This window comes from Ambystoma mexicanum, chromosome 3q, assembly GCF_040938575.1.
Source record: "Ambystoma mexicanum isolate Mex_15411 chromosome 3q, UKY_AmexF1_1, whole genome shotgun sequence".
Classification (NCBI taxonomy): Eukaryota; Metazoa; Chordata; class Amphibia; order Caudata; family Ambystomatidae; genus Ambystoma; species Ambystoma mexicanum.
In genome coordinates, this window is record NC_090926.1 from 814,900,058 (window position 1) to 814,917,774 (window position 17,717).

At 50.8% G+C, this 17,717-nt stretch overlaps 1 protein-coding gene across 1 annotated transcript in view; it reads left to right on the top strand.

The window, feature by feature from the left end:
* SPAG9 (sperm associated antigen 9) overlaps window positions 1–17,717 on the top strand; it is a 2,727,931-nt gene that overhangs the window by 1,833,138 nt on the left and 877,076 nt on the right. The window contains exon 20 of the mRNA XM_069654919.1: window positions 5,652–5,847. Within this exon, the coding sequence (XP_069511020.1) occupies window positions 5,652–5,847 (196 nt within the window). The remainder of the gene's footprint in view (window positions 1–5,651; window positions 5,848–17,717) is intronic.

Sequence of the window (17,717 nt, forward strand, 5' to 3'; positions counted from 1 at the left end):
CCACTCTTGGACATGATTTATGGTGTTCCTTTTACTGTTAATGTGTTTTATGAGCTATGGGGTCCTTTACTCCATAGAGTCTCATGTGTTCTTACTATGTGTGTTACACAGCACCCTCTGTGCAGTGACACAGGGGTGTCATAGTGACACCCCACCATAGACTCCATACCCTGGGACTGACTACTGTCTCCCAGGGCATGTAAAGTCACCATTGGCTTTACTAGTCTCAAATTATTAACAGAAACCGGTACAAACCATCATATTGTGGATGTACTGGTCGGGGCAATTCGATTGCCCCGGGGTCTGTTAGTCGAGGGGGCACGTCTCCGTCCCCCCTGATCGAGTTTTGGCTGGTGGCAGTGGATACTACTTTTTATATTCGACCGCGAATATATCCCTATGGGATTTTCCCATTGTTCGAGGCTGCAAACTTTATTTAATTCTCATAGTCTCGAACATACCGCCGGTTTATTTAATTAATATTAATTCGCCGGTTGGTATTTTTTGCCAGGACTCGATTCTAAAATGGCGTTTGTGTTCTCTTCTGTGACTCCAACCCAAGTCGAGCCCTTTGTTCCACTTTTTGGCGGGCTTCTCCACAGAAGCCTCCAAAAGTGGTGCCACTCTGTCTGGGTACCACAGGGGGTGTGGGAGGGGGTTTAGGCACCCTGGACTGAGTTACCTTGGTAACTCAAGTCGCACTCTTGTGTGATTGGCCCAAGTGGTGAGCCGGCCGGCTCACCACTTAGCATGTTTGATTGACAGCTAGGCTGAGTGAATGGGGGTGTGCTGCATAGAAGCAGGGCTTTGGGGACTGGAACTTCAGAAGTCGCCACAGGACCTGAGAATCCGACGAGGGAGAAGCTGAGCCGACCTACCACGACGACACCACCAGTGGAGCCCTGCGGAACTGACTCACCACTTCCCGACGACAGAGAAGATCTCCCGGCTGGAGAGGCTTCTTCCCCTGACTGGTGGGTACAACCAGTTTACCTTCTTTTCCTCGCATCCCAGGACGTTTTGTGGTCGAATTGCCCGTGCCAACCACCCCGGCAACCGGATAGCCACTTACCACTGGACCGCGAATAAAAGGACCGCTCCTTTTACCTGAGAACTCCGCGGCTGGTTTCTTCCCTGGCAGTGCAACGGACTCCTGTCTTCCTCCCCGACGAGATCCTCTCTTCCCCCGGACGAAGTACCGACTTGCATCCGCTGCCAGGAACAACTGCCCCCGCTGGAGTATTCTCACCACTTTAAGGTACCATGTCCGCCAGGCCTCCCTTTCTAAAGATTGCTACAAGGTAATAATAATCCCTTAACCTTCTGGACTGGGCTGGCCGCCTTGACCATCTAACTGGTCCCTTTCTTTGGTCCAACTCTTTTTGAACTTTTTCAAGACTTTTGTGCACTGCAACCGTGTGACCTTGGACACATTTCGTTCTGATCCTCTTAAAGTGGATCCGGCCTTCTGAACTCTAACTTCACGGTTTTACTTTGCCTTCCTCTCTTGTTGTGTTCTTGTGAAAGTGTTGGGATCTGTTTCAAATTATAGTCTGCTTTTCTCTCCCTTTTTAAAACAAATTATTAGAGTGCCAACTGCGTTAAGCGCTCACCGCTGTCTGTAAATAAGTGGGGCTTTATTTAAGACTTGTCTAATATTCTTTTAAGGGAGTGTATATCTTTTAGTGACCGTGTTTCTTAACTGCTTAACCTTAGTGCCTGTGTGTTTTACTAGATGTGGCTTTTAATAAATAATTATATCTCTTTAACAACAAGCTCTGGTCAGTATTTACTTGCTCTACTGTGTTCTTCTGACCTATTGTGAATACTCTGTATACTGCCTAACTCTTCTTGAGGGAAGTCTGACTGCTCAGCCACAGCTACCAAGTGAATTTGTGTGGTATAGACTGCTACCAAGTGGGTTTACTGCCAAACACCTGTAGTCTTAAATCTTTTGCAGTGGTCCCAGAGGGAACTTCACAGGTTTCTGCCTAACACTGTGTCGAGACATGTCAGGTAAACCGTTGTATTACAAGTCTAGTGTGCAAAGTTGTTTGTGTCGGAAAAGGGGTGGGTTGGAGTGTCAAAGTATCCTACAGGGTCGGAAGGGAAAGAGTTGTCACATGGAATTATAGCCGTCGTATTTGGGTTCGGTGTGATCTCGGAAGGGTATGTTTGGGAGGGTTTTTTCGAAAAAGAGAATGAACAGAGTTCTTATCGTGACCTTAATATGGGGGATTGTAGGATTGGTAGTGAGTTGTCAAAACAGCCTGGGAGTTCGGAAAGTGACAATCGGAGGGACTGGATTGGTAGGGTTCTTGAAGCAGACTGGAGTAACTGGGATCATGTAATAAACCAGGGGGGTTATGGGAACGGTAGTGTCTAACCCAAGTAGAGCGGATGTTCTGGACAGAATAACCTCAAGCATGTGGAGAAGAATTAATAGGAGTAATGAAGTAGAAAACGGGATGACAGGGGTTTGGGATCCTAGGGGATTGGTTCTGTACGCAGGGGTTGATGGATTTGTGTAGGAGAGATTTAATAGGAGGAAGGGGGCAGATGTGGCACAGCCCATGAATGTCTCAAGGATTTCACCCTCCTCTGCTCCTTCCTCTGTAACATACCACGTCTCCCTTTGGGCATTTTCCTGAGCATAACCCCGGGTTCCCCTACGATCTTTCCCTGCTTGTTTGCCTTCAGGGTTGGGATAAGGGGGGGGGATCAGTCCTTTTGTGGCCACTTGAATAAGGGGTTCCCGGGATCTACTTTGGAGAACACCCTCAGGTTTCTCACAGTCCGCGTCTCATTGATGGCTCCTCACACAGTCCTGTACATTTCCAGTTCTTGTAGATCGGGTTCATTCCTCATTGTGAAAGGTCTTCCCTAAAGTTGCTACATTTCATGAGTGGTGTCTGAGAGGCTGGTTAAAGGTATGCCGACACTGACTACTGTAGCAGTAACCATGAGAATGAGCTGAGCTGCTATTAGAAGTGACTTGTTGGATGTGGATACAATTGAAGAAGCTACTTAATTAAGGGAGCATCTATCCCTTCCAATTTACTCCCTCCTCCTCTTCCCCGCACCCAACGACATGCTGTTGCTGTGGTTTATAACTAAGTGGTAAACAGAGAGCTGGGCTCCATAGCCCTTCCTGTGCTTGTTTAGCAGATCAGTTGTCAGTTGTGCGATTTGCATCCTCCACCATGGTTTGGGTGCAAAAGCTAAAGTTGATCTGCCAGCTTTTATGTTGAAGTGATCCCACACTGTTAGGCAGAATTCTGTGCAGTGCCCTTAGGGACCACTACACACAATTAAGACTAGAGGTGGCAATACAAGTTTTACCTTTGGTACAAGCCTGTACTACTATGTCAGAGTGGTAGCAGTAGCGGAGCAGCCAGGCTTATCTCAAGAGTATATGAGCAGTAGCAGAGATTACACAAAGGAACTACAATTACTGTGACTCAAACAAACACTGACTCAAGGTTGCAGGTAAAAAATAGAAGTACATTTATTTTTAAACCATTTCTTATAAACATGCACTTCTATTAATTCAAAAACCATACTTAAAATACACTACAACTAATCAATTCACTTTGTACGGTATAAATTCAAGGTAAGAACCCTGTGTTTAGCGTACCAGTGTTGTGAAACAAAAGACGTTACCGGGAATACACTTGCGATCACTTTTTGACAGTAATGACAGTTTGGTCTTACTAAAGAAACGCGTATCCGCGGCAAGAAATGTTACTGGGGCAAAAACACACTTAGCACCTGAGATACCCAGAGAGAGTTGGAGGCAAAAATCATAGACAATACTTTTGTCAAGGCAGACCGAACCAGAGAACACTCTGAGACAGAAATTCAAGAGTCAATAGGCCGGAGCCAGTGTCCAGGAAGAGGCTGGTGCCACAGCAGTTCCTGGTAGTTTCCTGCAGGCCCACGGTTCCTGGAGCTTCGATCCAAAGGACGACGTCTGGAGGGGTCTGCACCACACAGGGCTGAAGCCGACAGCAGCGACGGTGAATAAAAGGTGTGCTCCTGAAAAACAGTAGAGGCTCTTAGGATGGCTATCCGGACCACTACAGTAGTGTGCAGCGATTTCGACCACGAAGAGGATCCTCTGGCTGTAAAAGATGAGCTGGTTATCCCCACCACGCTTAAGGGAAGAAGACTCCGGACTGGATCTTCTCTGGTCTTCGAAGGGTAGATAGCTCAGGACTGCAGCAGGGCTTCACCGGGACGGGTTAGATGCAGCAGTCGACTTCTTCTCCGCTTCTCTTCGGTTCCTTGTAGTTCCAGTGGCGACTCTGACTTCTAGCCCAAGAGACCTGCCTTTTATGTTAAAATCCCCCATTCACACAGCCTGGCTGTCAATCACGCAGCAGGGGGGTTGTCCAGCCTGGACAACCACCTCAGCCAATCATGGCAAAGTGCGACATGGGTTTCCTAGGATACCCTGTGCAGGGGGTGACTACACCCCTCCCTCAGATTAAGCCCACCTAGACACCCAGGCGTCTAGAGGAGGGCTTTTTAGCAGAAGCCCGCCAAAAGACAGTGAACAAAGAAGGCAAACCTGGTTTGCCGCGCAAAGTAAAACACAAGAAGGACTTTAACAAAAAGAAATGGCAAATAAATCCGGCCGGAGCCAAAAGAAAAAGTATTTGGTGAAGCGGGTTTAAGTTTGAGGCTAATATAATAGCCTAAAACAATACCACGTTTATATAGAATAATCGCGGTAGAAAAGTTAGGGTAGATACCACTGCCACCAGCCAAGTCTAAATGTTAAAAGAGCGAAACAATGCTCTAGGAGGTACAGATAAAAAGGGCTAAGGATTAACCCTTTCCAGTACTCCATGTAAGATGGGGTGTACTGGATCTGTGGTTAAAAAGACTAAGTAAAGTTAATGGCAACTTTACCCTTTTCTGGGGGACAGTAGTCAGCCTCAGAAATGGAGTTGGTCGGAAGTCCAAAAGACAACCCTGTGTCACTGCACTGAAGGTGCTGTGTAACACACAGAGAAGGGGGATACTGAAGCGGTGTACTCCAGAGTCCACAATCACAAAAACAGATGACATACACATGGCAAAACACAAGTAAGAGTGGGAAAAAGGGGTACACTCTTACTAAGTGGAAAAACAAACTCCAGGAATCCAGCAAAGCTGCTGGGGGACTCGCTAGGTAAGGGAAATTAGCCATAGAATGAGAATTCACCCTAACACACACCTATGCAGTAAAGTAGTTCTACCATCCTTGCTCAGTGTGACACCCCATCTTCTAATAGTGGAGTATGGCTATTTGCAGGATCAGCGTTTATGGTAGTGTGTAGGATCCTCTTCCTTGAGGTCATGCCTGAGTTCTGTTGCTTGTTATTCAACCAGCAGCACTCCACAGATCCCGGTTTATGCCCATTTTACTGCTTTCTTCCAAGCTGTTTTGGGTCTGTCAGTTGTGTATAGCAATTTTGTTTAGCCATCCACAACAAGTGTGACTTATTAGACACTGCTCCTGTGGGTATGTTACCCCCTTCAACCATCCTTCCCCTAGCACCGCGCCAGCGTTGTCTACTTCAAGTTTTCCAACCTGACTTGAATTGTTGCTGACATGTAACATGGAGTGAATTTCCTTTTAATTTGTGAATTGTGATTTACAGATAATGTTACTTTGAGTAGTGGTGAAGATGACAATGTTGCAACAGCAGAAGAAGCAACAGAGGCAACAGAGGTCAATGCTGGTTCAGGGGAAGACCTTGCTGATAATATACAAACTGGAGTCTATACAGAACACGTGTTCATGGATCCTCTGGGAGTTCAGAATACAGAAGAGGAACTATCAGCCGATCAGTCAAGGTACAATAGATTTGTTAGCAAGTGTATTTTCTGCTGTCAAAATACATGGGATTTTTTTAGTTTACGTCGTTCTGCTGAAATTGTGAGACTACTGTAAGTTAGTAAAGCATGTTTAAGGTGTAGTGTTTTTTCCAATGGATTCCCTCCTCCCACAGATTCCTTATCCATCTCCAGCATCCGCTGTCTTCGGGGGTCAGAGGTTGTAGCACGGCTCTACCTCTGCTTCGTTACATGCGAAGGTCTGGCGGCTTCAGTCTCAGCACTGGTGCCTCTCGGAGGACCACCACTCTTGGAGAAGCTGGCAGAGGCTCCCCTCTGGACCACGACTGAACTGCTTCGGGCTTGAACACAGATCCAGTGGACATGCTTCTGACTCAGTGCTGTGCTGCTCCACCTTCAGGTCTCTAGCTATTGTCACTTGTCCCCTTCCCTTGGCTCTGTCAAAGCCTGTTCCTCACATGAGTGTGCCCCTCTTCTGATGGGTGGTGTGATGGATCTGATGGTGTCATCACTTATTTCCCAGCGGTGACCTCTCTGCATGTGGCCAGGGGACGGCAGCCGCTACCTGATCCTGACCCTGGCCCTGGGGTTGTCTATATGAGGGGGCACATGGGGGCAGGCAAACCCCACGGAAGTGACTTGACATCATCGGATGAGTCATGGCATTCCCCCTTTTCTTTTGATGCATGTGCTCATACCTCCCCTCACCCACCAAGGAAGGTTATGGGGAAAAAAAACTCCCCATACTTTGTACAAAAGTCTTCAAACACTGACTTGCCTTTCAACACGACTGAAAATACTTTTCCAAGCTTTCCGTACAAGTCACCAAGACCAGACTTCCTTTTTCCCAAATGCGAAGGTACTGGGACGAGAATGGTGTGCCAAGTAATGAAGATCAATGGAGGCCAAGAGCACAAGCCGCACTCTAGTTGTAAGGAAAGGCAAGTTACCAGGAGATTTAACGCGCCAGACCAGCTGACAAGCAGACACTGGCTGGAGAGCACCGGTCCTCTCGACGTTGAACAAGGGACTGCAGGGCTGGTATGAGGTCTGTGGAGCCGACCGGCTTCCCGAAGGAACTGAGAGCAGTGGACTGCAATAGCAACATGCTGCGAGGGTGCCAGAAGCAGACTGGAAGCTTCTCCGCATTCACAGGTGTCGGAAAGCAGCATTGTCACTGCCCAAGCCCGGAGAGAAGCCGAACGGAAGAGCGAAAACCACGAGTGGGCACAGAAGCTGCAAGGCAGAGGTGGCGAACAGGCACAGAATGCAAAAGAGCAGCGTGCTTGCCTCAGGAAAGCCTATACATGCCAACAAGAGCCGGTGAGTCCACCCAAGGGAAGCAGGGACTCCGGGCCTCATTGGCAATCCTCCCGAAAAGTGAATAACATGTAACTAAGTGTATGAGTAGGAACAAGCAACTGAAAACTACTTTACAAGACAGAACAAAGGAGATATAAGAGACTGTTAAGTTTGTGAACGTATGGTGCATACCTATAAGGAATGCCTGGTGGGATAGTATACCAGGCAGAGTCAAGAGAATAAATCTATACTTATAAGATTTAACATTTATTGGGTGACTGGGTTTGTGGCAAGGTGTTGTTCTTATACAATTCCACACTGTTTCACCAATCTGCACCAAATTGTGCATAGTTACCTGTTCGGACCTTACAGACATTAGTGGCTACATGACATTTGGACACTGTGAAGGCATCATGAAGCAAGTCACAGACAACAGACTCAAAATTCAGAATAAAATACTTTATTAAATCAAATGTTAGGATGGTAGAAGGCCTGGGGAGAAGCAAAGCCATCATGGCGGCTTTCGCTTAAGCACTGCGCAGGGTGGGCGCTTACCGTCCTATATCACCAGACCTGAAACGCTGATTGTGCCTTGCTGTTGTCTGTGGCGCTGCTGAATCCCCTCGGAGTGCAGAGATTCTTCAGTTGCTGAGAACCAGGGTGCCGTCTCTGAGCGCAGAGCGAATTGGCGTGCCTCAGGCCTTGCAGTGGCTGGCTCCATACGCACTGGCTGCATAGGGTTGCTGGTCCCTCGGTGAGTCAATGCGGCCGCCCAATGCTTGCTGTGGTCGGTGGGGTCAGCGGCTGATCCTTGCTGCCAGAGAGATGCGTTGGCCCATCAGAGGACGAGGTGTGGAGGCGGCCTTGCGTCCCCACTGCCCCGGTGCAGAATTCGGCAGTGGGACGCACTGCACCCCAGAGGCAGCGAGTGATTGGCGGGGGGATGAGGGCGCTCGCGTTGCTGGGTGAGGACCGCTTGCGAGCAGTGTAGTAGATCCATTTGTGGCATTCTGTGCGCAGAGCTGACATGGGCACCGGCAGCAGTGGCTGCTCCCTGGAGCTGTAATCCGTCCTGGGCACTTGCCACACGGCCCGGTCAGCTGTGCTCTGTCAGAGCAGCCGCTGCAGATCCTGAGCGCCTCTCATTGCAGGGATTGTCAATGTGCCGGCATTGGAGCTCCTTTATGTGGATTGTGCTGAGATAAATTCTGGTAACCCAGCAGTTACTATATGAGGGTCTTGTCCGTGCCGCCACATACTCTTACGCTCCGTCCCCTTTCCTCCATACTGTATGGGCGTCCCTTCCAAGGGACAGGAGACGGAATCTTTTTCACCAGACAAAACCTTCTTCCCCTTTAAATTTAGAGGCATGCGGGAGTGCGCCCAAGGGAGCATGCGCTGCCCTGACTCTGCCCTCTGGCGCCACACCTCCGTCCCCTTTTCCGCATCAACGGGAACAGGCCGAATTTACCAGCGCTCCTGGGTTTGGCTTCGGCCATGTAATTCCATGTGCGAATACTTCTTTGTCTTCTTTTTTTGTCTTTTTGTCATTTAGGTACTCGGTCCTCAGGCATCGTGCCCCACCCTGGCGCATGTCGACTACACGGTTCAGCAGGTGTCCAGCCTGCAACGGGCTATTCCCAACTTCAGACCCCCACGCCTTCTGCCTACGTTGCCTTGACCCTGACCACGGTTGGCAAGCTTGTTCAGCGTGTGGCTCGATGTCCTCAAAAGCGCTGAAGAACAGACTAGCCAGGTGGAGGGACTCTTCCAGAAGTCGCCTCCAGAGGACTTCTTGAACTTGGTGAAACATAGAACCAGGCCCAGGGTATGACCGATATTCTCCATCGCACCCCGCAAAGGAGACTCCTTCCCAGGGACTCACCCGCGCTGGAGGGACCGGTCAGGTCTTTCTACCAGCACTTGCACCAAGGCTTCTGCAGCTACCGGGCAAAGGGATCCTCGGATCCTCCAAGTGACAGTGTTGAGGGACCAGAAGGTTCTTTTACCAAGTCTTCACCCGAGGGGCTCCGCCCAAGTACCGGCACCATGGCTGTGGGGCTATGCCCTAATACTGGAAATACGTCGGAGGGGGCTCATAAATGCAGCTCTACAGAGCCCCGGGTCGAGGGTGTCACACCTACCGGGCCTAGCCCAGAGGAGCAGGGTTGGCCTCGTGATCCACACACGAGAGTCTTGGATGAGGCCGGGCCCAGCGGGCCAAGCAACACGTTGCAGGCACATGGCAGGCAGCTCGACAAAATGGCTGCCGCGCCAGACAGAGACACCTGTCCAACGCCATTCCAGGAATTTGGCGAAGAATGAGTGTCAAGGTGGGACTGACTCAACCAGGTACGTGGCCTACAGTCTACCCCTCTTTTGCGCAGGGCAGCTTTCCTTTGCATCCATATCTACAGGGTATACAGCGGCTCCAGCAGCCCCCAGCTATCCCGTCATCATCCCCTGCCAACTCCTCAGTCAGCGAAGAGGTCCTCTGAGACGTTCCTCGGCCTCATGAAATCACCTCGGATGGGGGTTATCATCAAATACGCCATCAGTGAAGTACTTCCCGCAATGCTCGAGGCACCACAGACCCCTCCGTCTGCGCCCCAGGCCCTGGTGCAGCCGCCTCCTCCGGCTCCCCAGCCGATTCCTCGGGCGGTTCCGTACCAGCCTCTGCCGCCTCCTCAGCCTCCGGCCGCAGTCCTTGTACCCCAGCCTCCGCCGCCAACTCCTCCTCCTCCTCCACAGGATCCCCCAGATCCACAGGATACGGATGAGGAGGAGGATCCTGACACGCCGTCCTCAGCCAGGGCCTTCCACAAACGTCTTGCTGGGCTGGCAGAGTATCTGGGCCTGCACCAGCCCGAGGCGAGCAGCCGGCAGAGGGGTTCCTGGCTGAAGTCCTCATGCGACGCCCCTCTGCCAAAACGGGGATTCTATGCAAACCGATGTCTCCCTGGCTAAGAAGGGTTGGCTCCAGCCCCACTCGGCCCATCCGGTCAATCGACGCCTGGACGGCAAGTACAGGCAGATGGAGGGTGATACACTCTTGCTCTCGGCCCATCCTCAGCCGCACTCCTCAGTGATCTCTGCGGCATCACTGTACTCCAATCCTCAATCGTCCTCAGCCTCCTCTTCCTGTGGCGCTGCTAGGCAAGGAGGAGAAGTTCTTGGAGGTGTATGGCAAGAAACTCTATTCCAACGCATCCTTGCATCTTCGGCAGGCCAATGCAGATGCCATGCTGGCTGCCACCAACCAAAGATTATGGTGGGAAGTTGTATACTTCTTCCCGGAACTCCCCGCCCAGAGTCAATCACGCTTTAAGTTGGGCTAGCCGAGGCTAAGCTAGTGGCGAATGATCTCATGGAATCCACAGTGGCCCATATTGACACCTCTGGCTCTGCCATCTGCATTGCCACGGACATGAGAAGGACAGCCTGGCTCTGGGCAACAAAATTCAACCCGGACGTCCAGGAATGCATTTTAGATATACCGTTCGAGGGGGGGGGGCTGTTCCACTCCTCCGCGGACAAAGAGCTGGACAAGAAGAAAAACGGCTCACAAAGGGCCAAGTCTTTATCCATCCTTACAAAGACCATGCCCAAATCTTACACCTAAACTCAGCAGTGCTCCGAGAAGGGTTGTACGTACAGAGGGTTCCATGGCTTCCTGGAACATAGATCCAGGCAGCCGGACCGCTAGCTGTCTCAGAACCGGCGCAAGCAACAAAAAGGGGGGTGGGGGGGTGGAGTAAGGGTTTTTTCCATTCCCCCTCCTCCGCGACAGCCTCCGAGGGAAAGAAGGCTTGACACGCCCCGTCGGGTCCCCTGTCTCCAGTGGGGGGGGTAAGGCTTGCTCTCCATGCACATTTCTGGCACCAGAATTTCACTGGATCCTCTCCGTAGTATCCACGGGGTACTGCCTCCCTATCCCAGCCTCTCCTCCCTCCTCACCTCCACTCCCACAGGTTGGGACAGCAACTTTTTTGGCAGAGTTCCTTTCGCTCGTAGAGACACAATCATTGGAGGATGTCCCAGTCTCCCAGCGAGGCTTTGGCTTTTGCTCCAGGATTTTCGCCATTCAGAAGAAGAACCAGACGGGCCTGAGAGTTGTGCTGGACTTTTCCACCCTCAACCTCTCCTTACCCCTGCAAAAATTCAAGATGGTTATGGCAGTTTTTATAGCGGCGACATTGGACAAGGGAGACTATATGTGCTCTCTGGATCTGAAGGACGCGTACCTGCACGTCCCTATTTGGAAGCCCCATCGTTCTTTCCTCCGGATCAGGATCATGGGCTATCATTTTCAGTACAAGGTCCTTCTGTTTGGCCTCAACTCTGCTCCCAGGGTCTTCACCAGACTCATGAATACAGTGGCGGCCCTCCTGAGAACTCAGGGCCTCCACATTTACCCATACCTCGACGTCTGGCTCGTCAGGGCTACATCTCTGGAAGCGGTTCTCCACTCTTCCCATGCCCTTATGAACATTCTGCACGATCTGGGCTTTTCACTTAACCTCAAGAAGTAGCAGCTGCAACCTGCGCAGACTGACTTTTTTGGGCCTCATCTGGGACAATGGCTCCCAGAAGGTATTTCCTTCAGAGGACAAGATCTCGGCTATCAAGAGGGCGACCACCCACTTCCTCAGCTGAGAGTTGACCTCGGCATGGTGGTACAAACATCTCCTGGTTCTAATGTCAGCGGTCCTATTAGCCACCCTGCACACAAACCTACAAATGAGGAGGCTTTAGCTGCACTTCGCGGCCTAAGAAAACCAGAAGCGGGGCTCTCAAACCGAGCTGGCCAACGTTTCTCCATCTCTCCACCCGGACCTAACTTGGTGGTCCAGAGACTACAACCTATGGATGGGCACGCCCTTCCGTCTGCCCACTCAGCAGGTCACCATCACCACAGATTCCTCGCTCGAGGGCTGGGGTGCAACCCTGAACGATCTCTCGGTCCACGGCACCTGGACTAGACAGGAGCAGGAATACCACATCAATTGGTTAGAGCTAAACACCATCTGGCTAGCTCTCAGAGCATTCCTACCACTTCTCAGGGGCAAGGATGTCCTCATCTAGACAAACAGCTCGACCAGCATGTACTACGTCAACAAGCAGGCATGCATCAGATCCCCTCCTCTGTGCAGACTGGCAATTGGCATGTAGGAGTGGGCCCTGGAAAACGACATGTACCTCACGGCAGTCCATCTCCCGGGGGAATCCAACCTGGAGGCGGACTGGTTCAGCAGGTTGGGAGCAGACAATTACGAGTGGCAGCTAAATGACCTCATTAGTCAGGAGATCTTCAACAGGTGGGGGTCATCTCCAGGTGGATCTCTTTGCCACCTGGCACAACAAGAAGTGCCCTCAGTTCGCCTACTGGCAGGTACAGGGCCCTGGCTCCCTGGGCGACGCATTTCGGCTTCAGTGGAACGGCATGATGGCGTACGCCTTTCCGTCCACTCCACTGATTCACAGAGTAATTTGCTAGATCAAGGAGTCTCGCCAGCTCAACATCATTCTAATAGTTCCATGGTTTTCGGAGCTGCTCAGCATCTGAGATGCCTCTGATTCACCTTCCGACAAGCCCAGCATATCTTCTGGTGCAGCAGGGGGCCAGGGTCTTCCACCCCGTGCCTCAGAAACTAGCCCTCATCGCGTGGTACCTGAGCAGGTAACGCTGCAGCACCTCAGCCTCTGCCAGGCTAATCTGGAAATCATACAGGGTGCAAGGAGAAAGGCTACCAGGGCCTAGTATAAAAGTAAATGGACCAGGTGCTGCCACTGGGCGGACTCCAAGGAAATTCTTGGCGCACCTCGTCCACTCTGGTGTGCAGGCGGACACCTGCCGTACATACCTTGCAGCCATCGGGGCTTGCAGGAACTCGGAGGAGGGGATCTTCTCCTCCTCCAATCCTATCGTCAAGAAAAATTTGACGGGGCTTGCAAGGCTCTACCTGCCCATCAAGAGGCTGCACCCCGTGTGGGTCCTTAACATAGTCTTGGGTGCCCTCGCGCACAAACCGTATGAGCCAATGGCGTTCGCGGACATCAGGCTGGTCACCATCAAGACAGCCTTACTAGTCGGCCTCACCTCGGCCCGTAGAGTCAGTCAAAATCCAGGTGCTGGTCGCCTCAGAAACATATACTTCCTTTCACAAGGAGAAAGTATTCCTGCGGACACAGCCAGCATTTCTGTCCAAGGTGCCGTCTGCTTTCCACTTGAACGAGTAAATAGTCCTTCCTACGTTCTTTGCCGATCCTAAGGACGAAGCACAGAGAGTGCTGCACTGCCTGGATGTCAGGTGTGCCCTGAAATTCTACTTGGACAGGACCAAGGGCTTCCGCAAATCGGACGCCCTGTTTGTCACTTTCGGAGGCTCAAGACCAAGCTATCAGGCTTCCAAGGCCTCCCTATCCTGATGGATGGTCTCGGCCATCAAAGAAGTGTCCGAGGGCCTGCACAAGTGCTTTCAGCCAACATGAACGACCAGGCAGTCAGGGCCAAGGCAACGGCCATCACATTCCAGGGCCATGTCCCTTGGCAGATCATAAGCAGGTCAGCCACTTGGGCCACTCCCTCTGCTTTCTGCAAGCATTACTGTTTGGATGCCGGTTCTAGATCTGATGCGGCTTTCGGACAGTTAGTTCTCAGGAACCTATTTGCTTAAGGAGGTCTCCTCTCCACCCTAGGGCTACATTCATTTGTAATCGGCCATGCAGTATGAAGGAAATGGGAAGGGACGTAAGAGTAATTATAAATTACTCACCGTAGTGACTAACGTAATCTTAGTCCCCTTTCCTCCATACGTCCCACCATCTCCCACCCCTAATAATACTGGTGTCATTAGGCAATGTTAATCTATTGTTGACGTGTCAATGGGGACTGAGGCGTGGCGCCAGAGGCGGAGTCAGGGCAGCGCATGCTCCCAGGGCCGCACCCCTGCGCTCCTCTTAATTTAAAGGGGAAGAAGGTTTTTTTTCTGGTGAAAAAGGTTCTGTCTCCCGTCCCTTCGAAGGGACGCCCATGCAGTATGGAGGAAAGGGGACTACGTTAGTCACTACGGTGAGTAATTTATAATTTTATTCCCTAAATTTTGGACTTTGCCGGCCCTTGTGGATAATAAATTCTAGGGCGATTTGTGAAAGTCAGTCCTCTTTAGATTCCCATCGGTGTCTTCTTTTCAGAAATGCATGGGGTTCTCTGTTTTCCTTGGTGGTTCCGACCCTGGCCGACACCCCAGGGTCAAATCTGCAGGTTGTCCACAAGACCGAATAAGTAAAAACATGGTGGCAGATGTCTGAAAGTGTGGGGGAGGAGGGGGTTTCCCCTACATTTTGGTCTTTGCCGGCCCTTGTGGGTAATACATTCTAGGGCGATTCGTGAAAGTCATTCCTCGTTAGATTTCCATGGGTGTCTTGTTTTCAGAAATGCATGGGGTTCTCTGTTTTCCTTGGTGTCTGCTACACCCCAGGGCCAAATCTGCGGGTTTTCCACAAGACCGAATACAGTAAAAACATGGTTTTTCCAGGCCCTTTGGTGTACCAATGTTTTAGCCTTTTCCCTTTGCACCAATGCAAGTGCACACACCCATGTGAGGTACCTTTTTCGTTGGAACCCATGTGGGAATTGGGAATGTGGTAAGGTATCACATTTGTTTTCTTCTCTTGTTTTTGATAACGTTTTCATACATTTCCTACTGCACTATGTTACACAACCCTTCATTTCCCAAATGTGACCTACATTTAGTTGCTGCTTTAGGCACTGTACGCTTTTGTAATCTGCACAAGTCACTTATCCTTCAAAATGTCTGCCTGTGCTCTTTCAAAAAATGTATGCTTGGGCGCACTGTTTCACGCTGACGAAAATGGCTGCTTAAACGTCTAGCTCCATGCTGCAATATATCCTGCAAGAAAAATCCTCCGTGCCGAAGGTCTGCTAAACTACAGAATTATATCCAGAAGCTGTCCGAACACTGCCGCATCAAAACACTCAAGCAGGGGGCTATATCCAATCCCAGAAAGCAGAGATTTGCTGTGCCGGCCCGCCTTCTGTGCTGCTGTCTGGTGAGGTAAAATGCACCAGAAAGAGGACATTAAGACAGGGCGCCGGAGGCAAGGAGGAGCTCTGCATTATACAGCACATGAGGAAGAAGGGCATCAGGAAGACCGCTGTGGGAGCTGCGACTCTCTGGGCGTTCCCTGGGTCGCTGCCTGTGCCTCTAAGCCCTCTCACGCACAACCCGCCTACATCCGGAGGGAAAAGAAAGCGGAGACTGCATGGGGAGGACACAGACAGGTACTTGAATACCCCGACCTGGACATACCCCGCTGAGCAGCGAGATAGACAATTATACGGGCCAGTGCCAAGTCTTAGATATAGGCACCGCAGGCCCCCAGGCAGCCCCAGCAACAACTCTACCCCACATTGGGCATCGGTGGCTCGGCCACAGGGTACCGCATAGGAGGGGGTACACTTCACCCCGAATCAGAAGCTGCACACGTGGGAACAGTGCACTGTGCAGAACTTTGGGGGGGGGGGGTAGTATACCCAGCGACTGAAGAGGGGCCACAAACACTGGCTTGGACAGCAGTGCACCCTGTAAATTGGTAAAGAACCATCAACCTTAAAAATACTACACACATCAAACTATGACACGTGGAGGCCCTAAGGGCTACAGAAAGGCCCCATGGACGCTTTTGCCAAAACAGCCTGGGCAGAAGACAGCGCAACTTGCTCACAGGTCCCTTCAGCCCCCACAAGAGCACAGCCAAGCACTGACAGGGCTGGCGACTCTTACATGGAAGCGATGCAGGCTGGATTTGCAGCAGTAAACACCAAGCTGGATGATATTGGCACAACGATCTCCTCATTAAGGTCGGACCTGCAGATGAAGAGCAGCTGGATCACAGCAGCAGAGGGCCAGATGAGCGATCTCGAGGACACGGTTTCCCCGCATGGAAAAGATATTGAGGAGATAAAAAAGGAGCTGAAATCATTCTACCAAAAATGCAAAGATTGGGAATCACGATCCCGCCGAAACAACATAAGAGTGGTTGGCATGGCAGAAAGAACCCTCAATGTACCCATGGAAATGTTCCTAGATGAGGCATTGCGCAAAATGTTCCCTGAAGCACAATTCTCGGCGCAATTCATCTTGGAACGAGCACAAAGATCCATGGAACCGCCACAAATAATCATTGCCCGACTCCTACATTATCGGGACCGGGATCTAATTCTCCGACTTGCTCGCGAAAAAGGCACCCTGCAGTTTGACTCGACTATAATACACATACATCCAGACTTCTCCACAGGAGTACAGTCGGCCAGGCACAACTTCGACCAGGTCAAAAAGGCCCTCGGAATGGAAAATCAATGTTTCCAGCCAAGTTAATGATATAACATGCCGGCAGGGCCCACTTTTTTGAAACTCTGGAAGATGCCATTGCCTATATTGAATCAAGCATCCCGTCCCAACCACCAACGTCTGACACCGACGACGCACGAGACGGTCCTTCTAGTACGACCGAGCCATCTTCTAGTACGACCGAGCCATGCAGCACAGCTCGGAACTGTTGAACGTTTGATGAAACCAGTTGGAGTTACACTTTGCCTCCCACGACTTCAGAACCGGCTATGTTTAATTGGGTCTACACTGTCAGGTTTGGGGGATGGTGAGGGTGGGGGGGTGTAGTTGGGGAAAAAAAACAAGGAAAATATGACGTTTTACCATTGAAGACTATACTTTATAGAAATATGAACACCTGAGCACTGTTGTATAGGCCATATCCGTCCTGATGGCTAGAATGGAACACACAATCAGACTACCCACTTGGAATATTAGGGGATTACGAAACCGCATGAAAGCTTGTAACATATTAGCCTATGCGACAAGACACAACATCAGGGTCCTGATGCTACAAGAAACCCATGCCCAGAATACAGTGATGGATGCCTTTGCCCGCAATTGGGGTCCACAGAGACTCTGTACCGATTACTCAACTCAGTCTTGTGGTGTAATGACCCTCATACATCATTCCATGCGATTCCAGATAACCAAATCCAAAGTTGATACACAGGGGAGCTACGTGATCTTATGGGGCAACATTCAAAGGCGAACCACCATCCTGGTAAACACCTATGGACCGAACATAAGTGACCCAGACTTTTATCTACATATACACGAACTGATATCCAAGCTAGAAGACGCCAGGGTGATATGGGGAGGGGACTTTAATGCCATACCGGACCCACTGAAGGACAGGACATCTAGAGTTCCATGATCCCACACTAGAGCTGCACACGCTATTCTTCAATGCATGAAACATGTACCCCTGGTCGACGCTTGGACGTAGACACACACCCGGGGGGAGGAGTTCACTTTCTGTTCCACAGTTCACGACTCGGGATTGCGCATAGACTACTGGATGTATTCACCGGAATGCGTTCCACACACTGCTGAGTGCACCATATTCCCTCGCTCCATATCCAACAACTCCTGGGTACTTCTGGATATTAAGGTAACTCCTCGAAAAAGCAGCCCTGGGCTGTGGAGGATGCC